General features: G+C 32.1%; 3 protein-coding genes across 6 annotated transcripts; all 3 read left to right on the plus strand.

Annotated features, from left to right (window-relative positions):
* The first annotated feature begins 683 nt into the window (after nt 1-683).
* On the plus strand, nt 684-10,161 carry LOC111687331 (heterogeneous nuclear ribonucleoprotein U-like protein 1). 4 transcript variants are annotated; one of them, XM_046954024.1, is made up of 10 exons: nt 684-1,212; nt 1,430-2,347; nt 2,434-3,279; nt 3,341-3,792; nt 5,001-5,129; nt 6,028-6,199; nt 8,087-8,955; nt 9,018-9,117; nt 9,578-9,654; nt 9,724-10,161. In XM_046954024.1, exons 1-10 carry the CDS (start codon nt 1,086-1,088, stop codon nt 9,835-9,837), a joined length of 3,804 nt encoding a protein of 1,267 aa, XP_046809980.1. In that variant the 5' UTR covers nt 684-1,085; the 3' UTR covers nt 9,838-10,161. The 4 variants fall into 4 exon arrangements, with proteins under 4 accessions (XP_046809980.1, XP_023305527.2, XP_046809982.1 ...); XM_023449759.2 differs by having other exon boundaries at nt 685-1,212; nt 3,338-3,792; XM_046954026.1 differs by having other exon boundaries at nt 685-1,212; nt 3,338-3,792; nt 9,730-10,161.
* Nucleotides 10,162-10,818: 657 nt separating this feature from the next.
* On the plus strand, nt 10,819-12,258 carry LOC111687337 (synaptosomal-associated protein 29). The gene has a single exon (XM_023449765.2). It carries the CDS (start codon nt 11,109-11,111, stop codon nt 11,970-11,972), a length of 864 nt encoding a protein of 287 aa, XP_023305533.1. The 5' UTR covers nt 10,819-11,108; the 3' UTR covers nt 11,973-12,258.
* A 619-nt stretch (nt 12,259-12,877) lies between these two features.
* Nucleotides 12,878-14,396, plus strand: LOC111687334 (hydroxysteroid dehydrogenase-like protein 2). The gene has a single exon (XM_023449762.2). It carries the CDS (start codon nt 13,041-13,043, stop codon nt 14,277-14,279), a length of 1,239 nt encoding a protein of 412 aa, XP_023305530.1. The 5' UTR covers nt 12,878-13,040; the 3' UTR covers nt 14,280-14,396.
* Nucleotides 14,397-16,469: the final 2,073 nt, after the last annotated feature.

A 16,469-nucleotide genomic window follows, 5' to 3' on the forward strand; every position in this document is an offset into this window, starting at 1 on the left:
GAAAAGTCATGAAATATCTAAAATTTTGCTTTTTTCTCACTTATAATTAAGATAAATAAGTTGTTTATTTATGTGTCGTTTCTAGATAATAAGCAAGTAGTTTGAGCATAAATTTTACTTGTATGTATTTTGTTATTGTAATAAATCGCAAAAAGTCAAAAAATCTAATTTTCATAAATTGTAAAAAATCGAAAAGTCGACTTTTTAATTTAACTAGAGAACTATAATATAAGATAATCGATAATCTTTTTTTAACCAACTGCTTTCTCTAATTTAATAACAAATGCAACTCTGTAGATAAAGGCCGCCATTTTTTCTTCATTGACGAGAGAAATAAAAAACAACCACTCGCTGGCTTGTTGCAAAAATAAATTATATGTTGCCTTCATTTACTAACGTCGTTTAAGGCTAGCCGTCGACCTAATGTCATAGCCGTAGCCGATCAATCTTGAAAATTTATCATTTCATTTATTTTATACTTCCTTTTGTATTTTTTTCATTTCAATCCTTTTTGTGTTAACAGTTTACGTAGGAACAAATGGAATAATTAGTCAAAAGACGACTTTTTATGCTAAAAAATTTTTTCCGGCAACATTTCAAAACTAAAGGTAGTTGAAAAGTTAGCCGGCTTACAGTCGATTTTAAGCTGCCGCCGTAATTTCTAAGTTCAGCCGTCGTTGCCCTTAACATATGCCGTCGCAGTGCTTTGGTTCGCGTCCATTTACTAAACAACATACATCGCGGGAAAAGAATTCGTGCAAAAACTCAAGGAAATAAACAACAATTTTGTGCAAATCTAAAGAAAATTTTTTCACATAAATAACTAAAAAAGTTAAGAACAAAAGTATTTAATAATTAAAAGCAATTAAACTAAAAAAAGAGGACGGAAAAACCCAAGCGTTCAATAGCTGTAAGAATTTTGTTTGTATGTGTTGGGATTTTCACACATGCGGTGTCTCGTTGAAAAGTGAAGATATTTCTAAAGTTTTAGATTATTTTATTACAACAAATAAACGTTTACAAAAGTTGTGTTTAATTTAAGTGTTGCTGCTTGCGTTTTGCAAAGCAATTAATGCCCAACCAATATGGATTTGGCAAATTTAGACAAAATGAAGGTGGTCGATCTGCGTAATGAGTTGCAGACGCGTGGCCTGGATACCAAAGGTGTTAAAGCTGTTTTGATAGAACGTTTACGCGCCCATTTGGAAGGAGGTAAGTAAATGTGTAGTAATTACTAATTTTAAAGTATTTTATAAAATTTTGTGCTTAAACTTATAATTCCTATTAAAAAATCATATTTGGCTTGTTTTTAAGTTAGAGTTGCCAGCTTTTTTAAAAGGAGGGACAGTTTAACTCGTTGGCAACTGCTAACAAATCCTTGAACTCATTAATGCTACTAACGGAATTTTATTTTATTAATATATTTTAGGCGTGCCTCCTTCCCCGGGCACACCTGGTCGTCGTAGTCGTCGTACTAGATCTATGACCAGATCACCCTCACCATCCCCCGTGAAAAAGGCTCCAGAGCCGGCTTTGGAAACCTTGGAAGAGGAAAGTAATACAGCTATTGCTCCAGTTGCCGAAGATGACGCTGGAAAAGAAGAGAAATTCTCTACGCCAGAGAAATTACAAAGCCTACCACCAAAAGAATGTACACCCAAGGAGGAGAAAGAAGAGAATACGAATAATAATTCTCATAAAGAAGAAAGCTTTGAAAGTGCTGAAGAGGTGACTGCAGCGCCAGAGGTAGAAACCGAAGAGCAAACTAATGGAGATGAAGCTGAAGTAGCTGAAACAGCAGAAGCTGAAGATGAATCTTCGAAAGAAAAAGAAGAACAAAATGCTAAATTAGAGGAAAATATTAAAAATGAAGAAAAATTAGAAGAACAAAATGCTAAAGTAGAGGAAAATATTGAAAATAATGAGGAAAAAGAAGATGTTAAACAAGAAGAAGAACAAGTTGAGGAAAATAATAAATCTCTTAAAGAGTCTAGCAATCATAATGATAATCAAGATGAAAAAGAGCACTCAGAAGTTAATCAGGAAGAGGAAATTTCACCCTCCTCCAAAAATAAATCTCTTAGGGAACGTTCTCGTAGTCATTCCATGGAACGTCGTGAACGTCATAATCGTTCACGATCAGATTCAAACCATTCAAGATCACGCTCACGTTCACCACGACATAAATCAAAGTCACGCTCACGTACCCGATCTCGTTCACGTTCACGCACACCCAAACGTCGCAGTGGTGCCGGCAGCTTGGGCAGTCCTTCGAAAACCAGTGAAGATGCTAGTACCCCTGAAGATGAACCCACTATTGAAGACAATCAATTTGGTTTAAGTTGGTGTAAGTAATATTTGTAATGTTTTTTATAACTGATCTGTAGAACAACAACAACAACAGAATAATTAATTTTTTTTATAATTTAACAGTCGACTCCGATTTACACTTACGCATTGATCCGGTTACCTTCACCTCTGCCAAGCCTATGAGTCATGATATATATGCCTTAGTTTGGTCTGGTGCTCGCACCAACTATGGTGTACGCGAGGGCAAGGTTTGCTTTGAAGTACGTTTATCGGAAGAAACTAATCTTAATCGTGATCATCCCTTCCGTGATGAACCTTATACGAAAGGTTTTCGTGTAGGCTTTTCCATGCCCTCCAGCAATTTATTATTGGGTGAATCCGAAAATTCATTTGCTTACTGTGAATCTGGACGCAAAGCTACTAAGGGAGAATTTGTTGATTTCGCCAAGCCCTTTCAATTGGATGATGTTATTGGATGTTATTTGGATTTGGAGAGCACACCTTGCAATATAAAATACACTTTAAATGGTGAAGATTTGGGTGTTGCTTTTGAATTTGATAAAGACATATTGGGTGAGGATCAGGCACTATTTCCTCATGTATTGACTAAAGGTTATGAATATGAAATAAATTTGGCCGATAATGATAATCTATTGGTTAATAAGGAGCGTAAAATGCGCAAGAGACGTAAAGTCAAGAAGGTGGAGGAGAAAAAGCCTGAAGAAGACGAAAAGCATGAAGGTGCTCCAAAGGAAGAGCATGAAAAGATGGATGAAGGATCACAGGCGGATGAAAGCGAAGAAGCTAAAAAGGAGGAGAAGGAAAAATCCCATGAAGATTCTAAAGATGAAGAATCAAAATCAACAGAAGAGGAAGAGAACAATGAAAATAAAAAGGAACAAGAAACCACAAAACAAGATGAAGAAATGCCGGAAAAATCCGAAGAACAAGAAACTAAATCGGAACAAGGTAAATAATTTTATAAAACAAAAAGTAAATAAAATGTAAAATGTTTTCATTAATTTAGAAGAAACCAAAACCTCAGATGATGAACAAAAACAACAGCATTCCCCTGCTAATAAAACAGACCAGGAGAAGTCTGAGGAAGAGCACAAAGAAAACAATGATCAAAAAATTGCTGAAGAGAAATCTGCTCAAAAGGATAAAGATGATTGTGGTCCCTCACCGTCGAAACGACAAAAATTGGAAAGCCCACAAGAAGAGGATGAATATGAAGATATACATCCAGAGCCACGTGAACATATGGCACTATTAGAGGGTTATGAATTGATTGCTTTAATTGCAGAAGAAAAATATATACCAGGACCACAACGACCAGAAAATCGCAGTGCTTGTGAGGTTATTCTCATGGTTGGGCTACCAGGTGCTGGTAAAACTACTTGGGTTTTAAATCATATCAAAGAGAATCCCGATAAACGTTATCATGTTATTGGTGCTGATGCTTTAATTGCAAAAATGACGGTAAGTTTTGGCAGATAACTATGGAATATAAGAGAAGATATTTTTAATAGAAGAGCGAGATATATCAACATATTTAGTTTTTCCGTGATTGGAAACTGTACTATCTCTGGTTGAAATGCACTAGAACTGAACTAGAACTGAACTAGAACTGAACTAGAACTGAACTAGAACTGAACTAGAACTGAACTAGAACTGAACTAGAACTGAACTAGAACTGAACTAGAACTGAACTAGAACTGAACTAGAACTGAACTAGAACTGAACTAGAACTGAACTAGAACTGAACTAGAACTGAACTAGAACTGAACTAGAACTGAACTAGAACTGAACTAGAACTGAACTAGAACTGAACTAGAACTGAACTAGAACTGAACTAGAACTGAACTAGAACTGAACTAGAACTGAACTAGAACTGAACTAGAACTGAACTTGAACTGAACTAGAACTGAACTAGAACTGAACTAGAACTGAACTAGAACTGAACTAGAACTGAACTAGAACTGAACTAGAACTGAACTAGAACTGAACTAGAACTGAACTAGAACTGAACTAGAACTGAACTAGAACTGAACTAGAACTGAACTAGAACTGAACTAGAACTGAACTAGAACTGAACTAGAACTGAACTAGAACTGAACTAGAACTAAACTAGAACTGAACTAAAACTGAACTAGAACTGAACTAGAACTGAACTAGAACTGAACTAGAACTGAACTAGAACTGAACTAGAACTGAACTAGAACTGAACTAGAACTGAACTAGAACTGAACTAGAACTGAACTAGAACTGAACTAGAACTGAACTAGAACTGAACTAGAACTAAACTAGAACTGAACTAGAACTGAACTTGAACTGAACTAGAACTGAACTAGAACTGAACTAGAAATGAACTAGAACTGAACTAGAACTGAACTAGAACTGAACTAGAAATGAACTAGAACTGAACTAGAACTGAACTAGAACTGAACTAGAACTGAACTAGAACTGATATAGAACTGAACTAGAACTAAACTAAAACTGAACTAGAACTAAACTAGAACTGAACTTAAATTGAAGTAGAATTGAAAAATAAATGAACTAGAGCTAAACAAGAACTAAAGTAGAACTGAACGAGAACTGAACTATAAATAACATTTTCAAACTTATAATTCCTTCAGTAAAGTTGATATCTAAGTTGAAAACAATTTATATTTTCTGTATTATTCCAGATTGATGGAGCTCCACGTAAAACCGTTCATAAAGGACGTTTCGACCGTATCTATGAATTATGTTTCAATGTTTTAACATCTCTAGAGGATATAGCTGTAAAACGTCGTCGTAATTTTATATTGGATCAGGTAAAAATCTATTTTTGTTAATGTGCACGGGCTAAACAACATTTAAAGAAGGTTTTCAAAAAAAATGTTTGAGCATTTAGTTGAAATAGGATTTTTTTTGAAATAAAAATTAGGGATTTTAACACTTTTTTTTAGCTAAGCCCAACAATCAAACTGATTGCAACGTTTAATAAGGTAAGTTTTAGTTTCTAAGTAAGGACCTCTTTAGAACTATTTGTGAAATAAATTGTAAGTATATGGTGTAGAAAAAAGTTTAAAAAAAGTTAATTGAAAACATAACAGTTGACAATTGGGGATAGAGCGGCATAGCAGCCAATAGTAAGTAAATTTTGAACAAAAAAAAAACTATGGATTAAAAAAAAATCAATGATTTTTTTAAACACTTCTACTACTACTTTATATGCAAGCAATATAAATTACATACTTTAAAATTTAGTCAACTGTTGGAATAAAAATGGATAAATTTATTTAAAAAAAAATACAAAAACTAACAAAAAAGGTATGTTTTCATTAGTTTGTAAGAGATTTAAAAAAACCTGGCTACAAGCTAAATAGAAAGAAACCAAAAACTACTTGAATTAAAAATAAAAAAAATGAAATGCTATCAAACAGAAATAAAAAATGTATGCCCTGCACCTTACTTGTTGTATTATATATACCTATATAAATGCAACGTAATCCATAACGTTGCCTTTATTTTTATTTGAAACATCAATGACGATCATTCTCAACAATTTATACAACAAAATGAAAAAAACCCCAAACAAATTACTACAAAACATGATCTTTTTCAACAATTTCAAATTTGACGTCGCTTTAATTGTGATAATCATATGATCACTATAAAACAAAAACAACAATATAAACTAACGAACAAAAACGAATACTTCATATATAGGCGAATGCATATGCCTCTGCTCAGCGACGTAAAATGAAAGGTTTTGCTGAATTTAAACGTATTGCTGTTGTTTGTATACCAAATGAAGAAGAACTTAAACGTCGTCTGGATGATAAAAAGGAAAAAGGAAATGCATATACATTGAAAGAATCAACTTTAAATACTTTACAAGGTAAATATTTTCTTTAGAAAAAATATAGAACGAAATGAAACTTAAAACATAAAAAAATAATAATCACGCAATTGACTTTATAATTAGTTGTAGTCAAAATTTAAGTATTTTTTATATATATTTTATATTCTATATTTAAATATCTTTTATAGTTTTTTTATATAAATAATTTTTTTCAGCCATTTTTTTAATGCAATAGAAATTTTCTAAAAATTAACTTTATTAAAAAAACACTTTGTTAAGTTCAAACATCAAAACTTTATTACATATTTTTAAATCAATTATATAACTCCATAATATATAAATACCCTGGACACGGGGAATTCATATTCAGTTTACTGCTGTTGATTCACGACTGCAATAGGATCAATTAGAAACAAAAACTGTTGTTTAATTGCTAACTAAGGGCGGTTTTTTTCTCTACTCAGTTAAACTATTTTTATTTTATGCTTTTCTAAAATTTTTTATTTTACAATAGTAATGTTTACAAATAACAGCTGTTCATTGTTTACGTTTTTGACTGAAAAGTTGGCAATACTATTAAAGTTAACTGATCTTAAATTCATAACTGTAAAACACAATCATCGGTTAAAGTCTGCCTAAATTTGTTTCGAGTTTAATCTAACAGTAAGTTGAGCCTAGTTTAACTGAACTAGAACTGAACTAAAAGTGAACTAGAACTAAACTAGAATTGAACTGGGACTGAACCAAAACTGAAGTAGAACTGAACTAGAATTGAATTAGAATTGAACTAGAACTAAACTAGAACTAGAACTGAACTAGAACTGTACTAGAACTGTACTAGAACTAAACTAGAACTGAACTAGAAATGAACTAGAACTGAACTAGAACTGAACTTGAACTGAACTAGAACTGAACTAGAACTGAACTAGAACTGAACTAGAACTGAACTAGAACTGAACTAGAACTGAACTAGAACTGAACTAGAACTGAACTGGAACTGAACTAGAACTGAACTAGAACTGAACTAGAACTGAACTAGAACTGAACTAGAACTGATCTAGAACTAGAACTGAATTAGAACTGAACTAGAACTGATCTAGAACTGAACTAGAACTGAACTAGAACTGAACTAGAACTGAACTAGAACTGAACTAGAACAGAACTAGAACTTAACTAGAACTGATCTAGAACTGATCTAGAACTAGAACTGAACTAGAACTGAACTAGAACAGAACTAGAACTTAACTAGAACTGATCTAGAACTGAACTAGAACTGAACTAGAACTGAACTAGAACTGAACTAGAACTGAACTAGAACTGAACTAGAACTGAACTAGAACTGAACTAGAAATGAACTAGAACTGAACTAGAACTGAACTAGAACTAGAACTGAACTAGAACTGAACTAGAACTAGAACTAGAACTGAACTAGAACTAGAACTGAACTAGAACTGAACTAGAACTGAACTAGAACTGAATTAGACCTAAAACTGAACTAGATCTGAACAAAAACTGAACTCGAATTGAACTGTAACTGAAATAGAAATGAATTAGAACTGAAACTGGATACGAATTCCAGCCTGAAGAGTATTCAATTAATAATCACCCCAAAATCACAAAAGAAATTTCTATTCAAATAAAAGTGTAGAATTTATTTGAATAGTTTCAATGTCTCACGTCAGGTGTGAGCACCAGGCTTGGCTAATCTCCCAGTCACTGGAGGGGTGTGCCTCGCTACCCTCATCGTAGTGTGGTTCTAAATCTTAAGTTTTTATTACTCATTACTCTTCCTCAAAAATGTCTTTAATAATTTTTTGTATTATATAGAACTTGATAGAAATATTAATCGAGTTATTGTAACGTTGTGTTAATCTTGTAAACTCCCCTTTTTATTTATATCACTGGATATCTTATGTATTACAGCTGCTTTCACTTTACCTTCATTGGAATTTGGCTGGTTTGATGATATAATCTTTACGGATCTAAGCAGCGATGAAGCCAAAGAAGAAGTCAAGAAATACAATGAAAAGGGTAAAAAAGCTTTAGATAAAGCTAGCGATAAGCGACAACGTCGTGACAATTATCGTAATGATAATCGTCGTCGTCAAGATGATCGTCGTCGTCATGATAATCGTAATGATAATCGTTGGAATGATAGACGTATGGGCGGTGGAGGAGGTGGTGGCTATCATCATGGCGGTGGTAGTGGTGGCGGTAATAGATGGGGTGGAGCAGGTGGTGGTGGCGGCGGCTACCGTAATAATGCCGGTGGTGGCTATAGAGATGATCGTGGTTATGGTCACGGTCACGGTGGTGGCGGCGGTGGTGGTCGTGGTTATGATCATCGTCAACAACGCTATAGCAGTGGTCCACAGAATTGGGTTCAAAATAATCGTAATCGTTATGATGATCGTAATAATCGTTATAGCAGTGGTGGTGGTGGCGGTGGTAGCGGTCGTTATGATTCTTATGGCGGCGGTGGTGGTTCCCGTGATTACCGCAGTGGAGGTGGAGATCATAGAGATCATCGTGATCACCGTAACAGAGGTGGTAGCGGTGGTGGCGGTAGTGGTGGTAGTAGTAATCGTCGTGATGGTGGTAGCGGTGGTCATCGCTCTGGTGGCAGCAGCAGCACTCAACAACGGGATTTTCGGCCTGGCCACCGCGACACTCGCGAAGATAGTCGCGGTGGCTCAAACGCTACCTCAACAACAGCAACTTCATCTAAGTATAAGTCAAGCTCTGTTGCTGGTGGCAATAATAATGGAGGCTATGATAAATATAATAAAAATGTAAGTTTACGATAAATTTAGAAAATTTAGCATCTATACAATTAATCATATACAATTAACAGCAGCCTCAAGCTAATAACTGGTCACAATATCAACCACATCAAGTTGGACCAGTTCAACAACAACAACAGCAAGCACAGTACTGGAACTATGATATGCAAGGTAATGAAATAATATCAAATCATTAAAATAGTATAATGGTCTAGAATAGAGAATAGACTATAGTCTGGACTATAGAATAGTCTATAGTCTGGACTATAGAATAGTCTATAGTCTGGACTATAGAATAGTCTATAGTCTGGACTATAGAATAGTCTATAGTCTGGACTATGAAATAGTCTATAGTCTGGACTATAGAATAGTCTATAGTATAGATTATAGAATAGTCTATAGTCTGGACTATAGAATAGTTTATAGTCTGGACTATAGAATAGTCTATAGTCTGGACTATAGAATAGTCTATAGTCTGGACTATAGAATAGTCTATAGTCTGGACTATAAAATAGTCTATAGTCTGGACTATAGAATAGTCTATAGTCTGGACTATAGAATAGTCTATAGTCTGGACTATAGAACAGACCCTTGACTATAGAAAAATCTTAAAAATTTCAACAATTTCTAGGTTATGGTAACCAGCAGCAACAACAATGGCAATCAATGGATCCTCAACAACAGCAACAATGGATGCAATGGTGGCAGGTAAGTGTATAACTAAATTAACCCTTTCCAAAAACCAACTTAAACTACAATTTCATTGTTTTTTTTCAGCAACAGGGCAGTGCCCAACAACAACAGGCTGTTGGCGGTGCTACAACAGATGCCAATCAACAATATTGGTCACAATATTCTTATAGTACTGCAAATGATGCTTCTAAAAAATAATTATGAAGCATTCCATTTCTAGTTCTTTTTTTCTTCTAATGTTTAATCACATTATTATACATATAGTTATACATACATACACAAAAATCAAGTACAACCAAATCTTATTAACACACTCACTTCTTCTAACACAATAGAAAAGTACACCACAGAAAACCAAAAAGAAGGAGGAGGAAGTAACTTTAACAAACTTTCTTCTCATTTCTTTATTTTAAATCTAATTTTATACTTAAAGTTAATACAATTTAACAAATGTGCGAAACACTTAAAGAAAACAATTTACAAAGTTTTATTATTTTCCCTCCCTAAAACAAAATCCCAAAATTATTTAATAAAAATTGTTTTAAATTATAAGTTTTCTAAGTACATACTACATAATTTAGTTTTTAATTGTTTAATTAATTAATACATATAAAATTTTTCTGTTGGATTTTCAATAATCTTAAAAAAAACAAACTTCTACGTTTGTTTTTTTACTTTTGTTTCTTTGTTTTTTTCTTTAAATGGTTAATTTTTTATTGTTTTATAATTTTTGGGTACTTTTTTTATATATACTGGTTATTATTGATAATTAAATGTTTTCTTATTTTTTTTCTCCTCGTTAAAAAACAAGTAGCTAAACTTTGTTAACAGCATTTCTTTTAAATTAGTTTTTTATAAATATATTTTAAAGTTATAAAGCAAAACAAAAACAGTTGTATACAAGCTTAAAAGTAACTTGTTAAAAATCAAGAAAAGAAATACAGAAAAATATAAATTATTTAAAAACAACAACAAATTAAAAATGTTTTTTAATTCGTTTTTATATGATAAAGTTTTTTTTTACCATAACTGACGTTACATTTTGCTGTGAAATCCAAGTGTAAACAAAAAAAATACCGTTACCAATAAGTACTTTTGTTTTACTCCCTTTTTATACAATTTCTCACTAAGTGGCAACTTTATAACGTGGTACTCTATAATACAACCCTGTTTTATTATCTACATTTTTTTATATCAAAAACCAATCATAACAAAGAGAATAGAAAAAAAGAAAGAAAATAATTTGTTTTGTAAGAAAAATCGCATAAAAATAAAGAAATTTTCTAGAAACTAATTAAATTTTAACCAATTTCTTTGAAATAAATTAAATACAAAGTCCTGTATAAATAAAAATTACATAAATTCAATAATAAAAGTGAAAATAAATTGAATTGTAATAAAATTCAAGGGGTGTGAATAATTACGGAAGTTAAAACGATACCAAAACAACAACAACAGCAACAGTGACTATGGCCAATAACTATTTACAGCCTGTCAATGATCATTTTGGTTTTAGCAACACCAAACTGGATGATGTAGACGATGATATATTCCTGAACAACTCAAGATCTCGTACTCCACTTTCCGATCAAGGTGCAGTGGGAGGGATGGCGCCACGTAGTACTAATCCTTTTGAAGAAGAACCTGAAGATTACCAAAGACAGTTGCTAGAGGAAAAACGTCGTCAAATTGAGGCTCGTAGTTTGGAATCAACACAAAAGAGTTTGGGTTTACTGTATGAGACCGAAGAGGTGGGTAAAGCCACAGCTGTTGAGCTGGCCAAACAAAGAGAACAATTGGAACGAACTGCCAAACAATTGGATGACATTAATGCCTCGCTAAGATTTAGTCAGCGTCACTTGAATGGTCTGAAAAGTGTATTTGGTGGTTTGAAAAATTATCTCTCCGGCAATCGTGACCAAGCTCCTGCAGCTTCAACACCACGTTCACCCAGTGTTAGTCAAATATCTCAGCAAGTAGACAATAACAAACCCACAAATAGTATGAGTAATATCGGACAAACCCCTAAATCACCCACTGAGAAATATGACAATCATCCCATATCCCGTTTACGCGATGATTCATCCGCTCAACAGCAGCGCCAGCAGCAGCAACAACAAAGACGCAATAATCCCTTTGAGGCTCAACTGGAAGCCAATCTAGAGGAAATGTGTGGTAATCTGTCACGTTTAAAGGGTTTAGCCACCGATTTGGGTACAGAAATTGAATCACAAAATGAACTACTCGACAATATGAATTATAAAATTGAAGATGTGGACATTAAGTTAAGCAAGCAGAATAAGGATATACACAAATTGTTGGGCAAGAAGTAAAAATCTTAAAAAAAGAACTATTGTTATACACATTGTTGGGCGAATGCTGAAATTAAGTAATAAAATTTATGGATATTTTTTGTTATATGTTTTTGAAATATTTTTTACTTTTTTAATTAAACTACAAAAAAAAACATTCCTCTTACAACTAATACATATTTATATCACATAATAGGCGCAATAGTTTTAAGAGAATATGTCATTAATTAAAGCTTTCATCTTTCTTAAATATATTTATATTGAATTTATATAGAATAAAATACGTACATAATTGAAATAAATGAAACACTTGTAAGGTTTTATTGAGTAATGTTATTAAATGTTTAAGATTATAGCGATGAACTGTGAAAACAATTTAAATTAATTTTTCAAATTTGAATTTTTATTTTTAAAGTTAATTTTTAGGCGTTCAAAAAGCGTTATATTTACGTATTTATCTATGTATTAAATTTTTGTGTGATCATCATTAGGTTATCTAAATTTTCCCCTCTTTTTCAAATAATGAAGTTACCAGATTGTCCTTGATATACCTGAAGTTGCCTGATTAAAAAGTGTGAATTGTTTAGTTGGTTGTTTGGTTAGTTAGCAAATCAGTTAGTTTGTAAGTTATTTAGTTAGTTACTCTGTTCGTTAGTTAGTTATTTAATTAGTTTAGTTAGTTAGTTAGCTAGTTAGTTAGTTAACTATAAATAAGCCCTCTGGCAACTTCCTCAATTCATCTACTATTTTCTCCTCTTCTACTTCATGCTTTGATCTTTTTCTCTGCTCTTCTTTACTATTTCTCTCCTTCATCAGAAAAAAAAACGACGACGTCAAACTCAAAGATAACCGCAATGAAAAATAATAACAACAACAAATACACTTTGTTTTGTCTGTAATTTGTGTTGTTCTTGTTTTCGTTTGTTTTATATTTGTATATTCATCCAAATACTAGTAGTGTCCGTGCACTTTGGACTTTCTCTTCGAACAAACAGCAATTAAGTGAAAAGAAAGACAGATTCTAGTTAAAGTACATTATTTTCCCTATTCATTCCGTATAAATCGTTAACAGTGCAAACAAAGTAAATCATGATTAACACCGGTAAATTAGCAGGCAGAACCTTATTTGTAACTGGTGCTTCTCGTGGTATTGGCAAAGCTATTGCCTTAAAGGCAGCCCGTGATGGTGCTAATATTGTAGTGGCTGCTAAAACCGCTGAACCACATCCCAAATTACCCGGTACGATTTATTCGGCAGCTGAGGAAATTGAAAAAGCTGGCGGTAAGGCTCATCCTTGTATTGTCGATGTTCGAGATGAAAATGCAGTACGTTCTGCTGTGCAGGAGGCTGTGGCGAAATTTGGTGGCATTGACATTTTGGTAAATAATGCTAGTGCCATTTCTTTGACGGGCACTTTACAAACTGAAATGAAAAGATTTGATTTAATGCATCAAATCAATACCCGTGGTACATTTTTGGTTTCGAAAGAGTGTTTGCCCTATTTAATGAAATCTAATCATGCTCATATTTTAAATCTTTCTCCTCCTCTGAATTTGAATCCCAAATGGTTTGCTCCTCATGTGGCTTACACCATGGCCAAGTATGGCATGTCTATGTGTGTTTTGGGCATGAGTGAAGAATTCCGTGATAAGGGTATTGCCGTCAATGCCTTGTGGCCACGTACTGCTATACAAACTGCCGCCATTGAAATGTTAACCGGTCCGGATAGCTCTAAATGGTCACGCAAACCAGAAATTGTGTCCGATGCTGCCTATGCCATTTTAATCAAGGAGCCCAAAGAAGCCACTGGCAAATTCTTTATTGATGATGAGGTTTTACAAGCCAATGGTATTACTGATCTTAAGCAATATGCCTGTGATCCCAATATGTCGGATAAATTAATGATGGATTTCTTTTTGGAAGAACCCTCTTACACCTCATTGGATCAACCAACGGAAACACCAGCCTCCAGCTCTTCAGGCGCCGCGTCCGGTAATATACCACAACTTTTTAGCAAAATTGAGTCTTTGCTTTCGGCCGAAATTGTCAGCAAAACACAGGCTGTTTATCAGTTCAATATCACAGGCAATGAGAAGGGCACCTGGTTTTTGGATTTGAAAAATGGTGCTGGTTCTTGTGGTGAAGGAGCCCCCTCCTGTCAAGCTGATGCTGTGCTCACCATGAAAGATAAGAATTTCTCTGACATGTTTGCTGGCAAGTTGAAGGCTGCACCTGCTTTTATGACTGGAAAATTGAAAATCACGGGAGATTTGCAAAAAGCCATGAAATTGGAAAAACTTATGAAAGCTTTAAAATCGAAGTTATAAGAAGGTCCTTTATAAGGCACTGAACATTTTTATTATTTTTATTATTATTGTTTAGAAAGTTGGTTTATATTGAACAAAATTATTATTATAAATGCATTGCATCTTTATTATTATTATTATTATAAAATTGTATTTTTTTAAACGACTGCCAATAAAACGAAAAAGAAAAATTTGTTAAACAAATTTGAAAATTTGCTCGATATGTTCTAATTAGGATTTAATGGTTCTAGTTAAGGGAATATATTTCGGAACCTTGTTTTAACCTTAACTAAATAACTGACGTTTTTAATTTATATAAAATTAATGTTATTTTTTTTTAAATACATGTGGCATCACTGTTAGCAGCAGCACATTAGCAAAAGTTATCAATTTACTGTGAATGCTATGTAAACAAAACAATGCAAATTAAACAATTTTAACAATTTAAAAAGGATTGTTATAAAAATGTTTAAAACAACTTACCTTTAATTATTTCTTTCTATAAATAATTAACAATATTTTAAATATTTTATTTAAAACTCATAAATATATTTGTTTTTATTTTAAATGTCTAATACTTATAATTTATTTGTTTATTTTTTTGTATTTATTCATTCATTCATATATCTTTCTTATTTTTTAAAACAATACATAATTAGTTTATTTGTTTTATTAATTATTTATATATATTTATATCTTAAATAATAAACATAATTCACTAGCTTAGGCTTATATTTTTCTTTTTATTTAAATTTTGTGTTTAATTAACTAATACTCTTTTTTTAAATTTAACAACAAAATTTAACACATCTTATTATTTTTTCTTAATTTTTTTCTTATTTTTCTTTCACATAATTTTTTTCTCTCAATTCTCTTTTATTAATACTAGTTTATATATATTTTTGTTTTTATTTTAAAGATTTTTTGATTTTTAGTTGATTTTATTTTTTAATTTATAATTTTTTTTTGTTAAAATATTCTTTTATAATTTCTTTAAAACAAAATAACACAACGTATTGCTTAACGGAAATTTTTATGTATATATATTTTTTAAGTATATTTTTATTAGTATTCTTTATATTTGAGCTTTAACTTTAGATTAATACTGTTTTTTTTATTCAGTTTTTCTTTATTTAATTTTGTAAGTACATATTTGTGTTAATTTTTTAAAAAAAATTCTAAAGTTTTTTTTTAATTTTATTTTTATACTTTTTAACTAAATTTAAAATTTGGCACAAATACAATATTAGAAATTTCCATAGCCAACCAGAAATTATTAAATAAAAGTTTAAGTTTTTGTATTCTAGAATATAGTATAGTTTATACGATTATCTAGTCTATTTACTAGACTATAGTTTTATCTTGCTTAAGTTTATAACTATATAGTAAATTATGGTTTAGTATATAGTACATTCTTTATTCTAGTCTATGTGTAGTCTAGCCAATAGTCTGCTCTTTAGTTTAGTCTTTTGTATAGTCTATAATCTGCTTTATCTAAAGTCTACTCTATAATCCATATTATACTCTAGTCTAGTGTATAATTTAGTCTATGGTCTAATCCACAGTCTAGTCTATAGACCGGTCTATATACTACTATCTAGTCTATAGTCCAGTTTATGGTCTACTCTAGAGTTTAGTCCAAAATGTAGTAATTAGTTTAGTCTAAAGTTTAGTCTATAATCTGGTCTATAATCTGTTCTATATAGTCTAGTGTATAGCTTATTCCATAGTCTATTATATTGTAATAGACTATAGTCTATGGACTAGACTTTAGTCTATTAGCTTGCTGTTCTAAAGTTTAGCCTATATGTAATTCTATATTCTAGTCTATAAATTAGTCTATGGTCCAGTCTAAGTTTAGTCAAGACCATAGTATTTTGTATAGTCTAATCTATAGTTTAGTCTATTTTTTTTTTAACTTTGAAGTGTGTTGGCGGAGTTATTAAACTCACAAACTGCCAGGTTATCCCACAAAAATAAAAAAGTTATATCATTGAATCATCATAATCAAAAAAATTCCAGAGTTTTAATGGTCTCCACCAGTTTATATTCGAGTTTAAATGGTCTCCACCAGGTCATACCATGAGTATTCTATGGTCTCCACCAATAAAAAAACATAACCTCACTCTGAGGTAAAACGAAAGCACGCGTTTAATGAAGACAACGCATAACTTAGAACAGTTATACGAAGTAGTGCATTAAATTAGTGCG

This window comes from Lucilia cuprina, chromosome 6 (assembly GCF_022045245.1).
Source record: "Lucilia cuprina isolate Lc7/37 chromosome 6, ASM2204524v1, whole genome shotgun sequence".
NCBI lineage: Eukaryota > Metazoa > Arthropoda > Insecta > Diptera > Calliphoridae > Lucilia > Lucilia cuprina.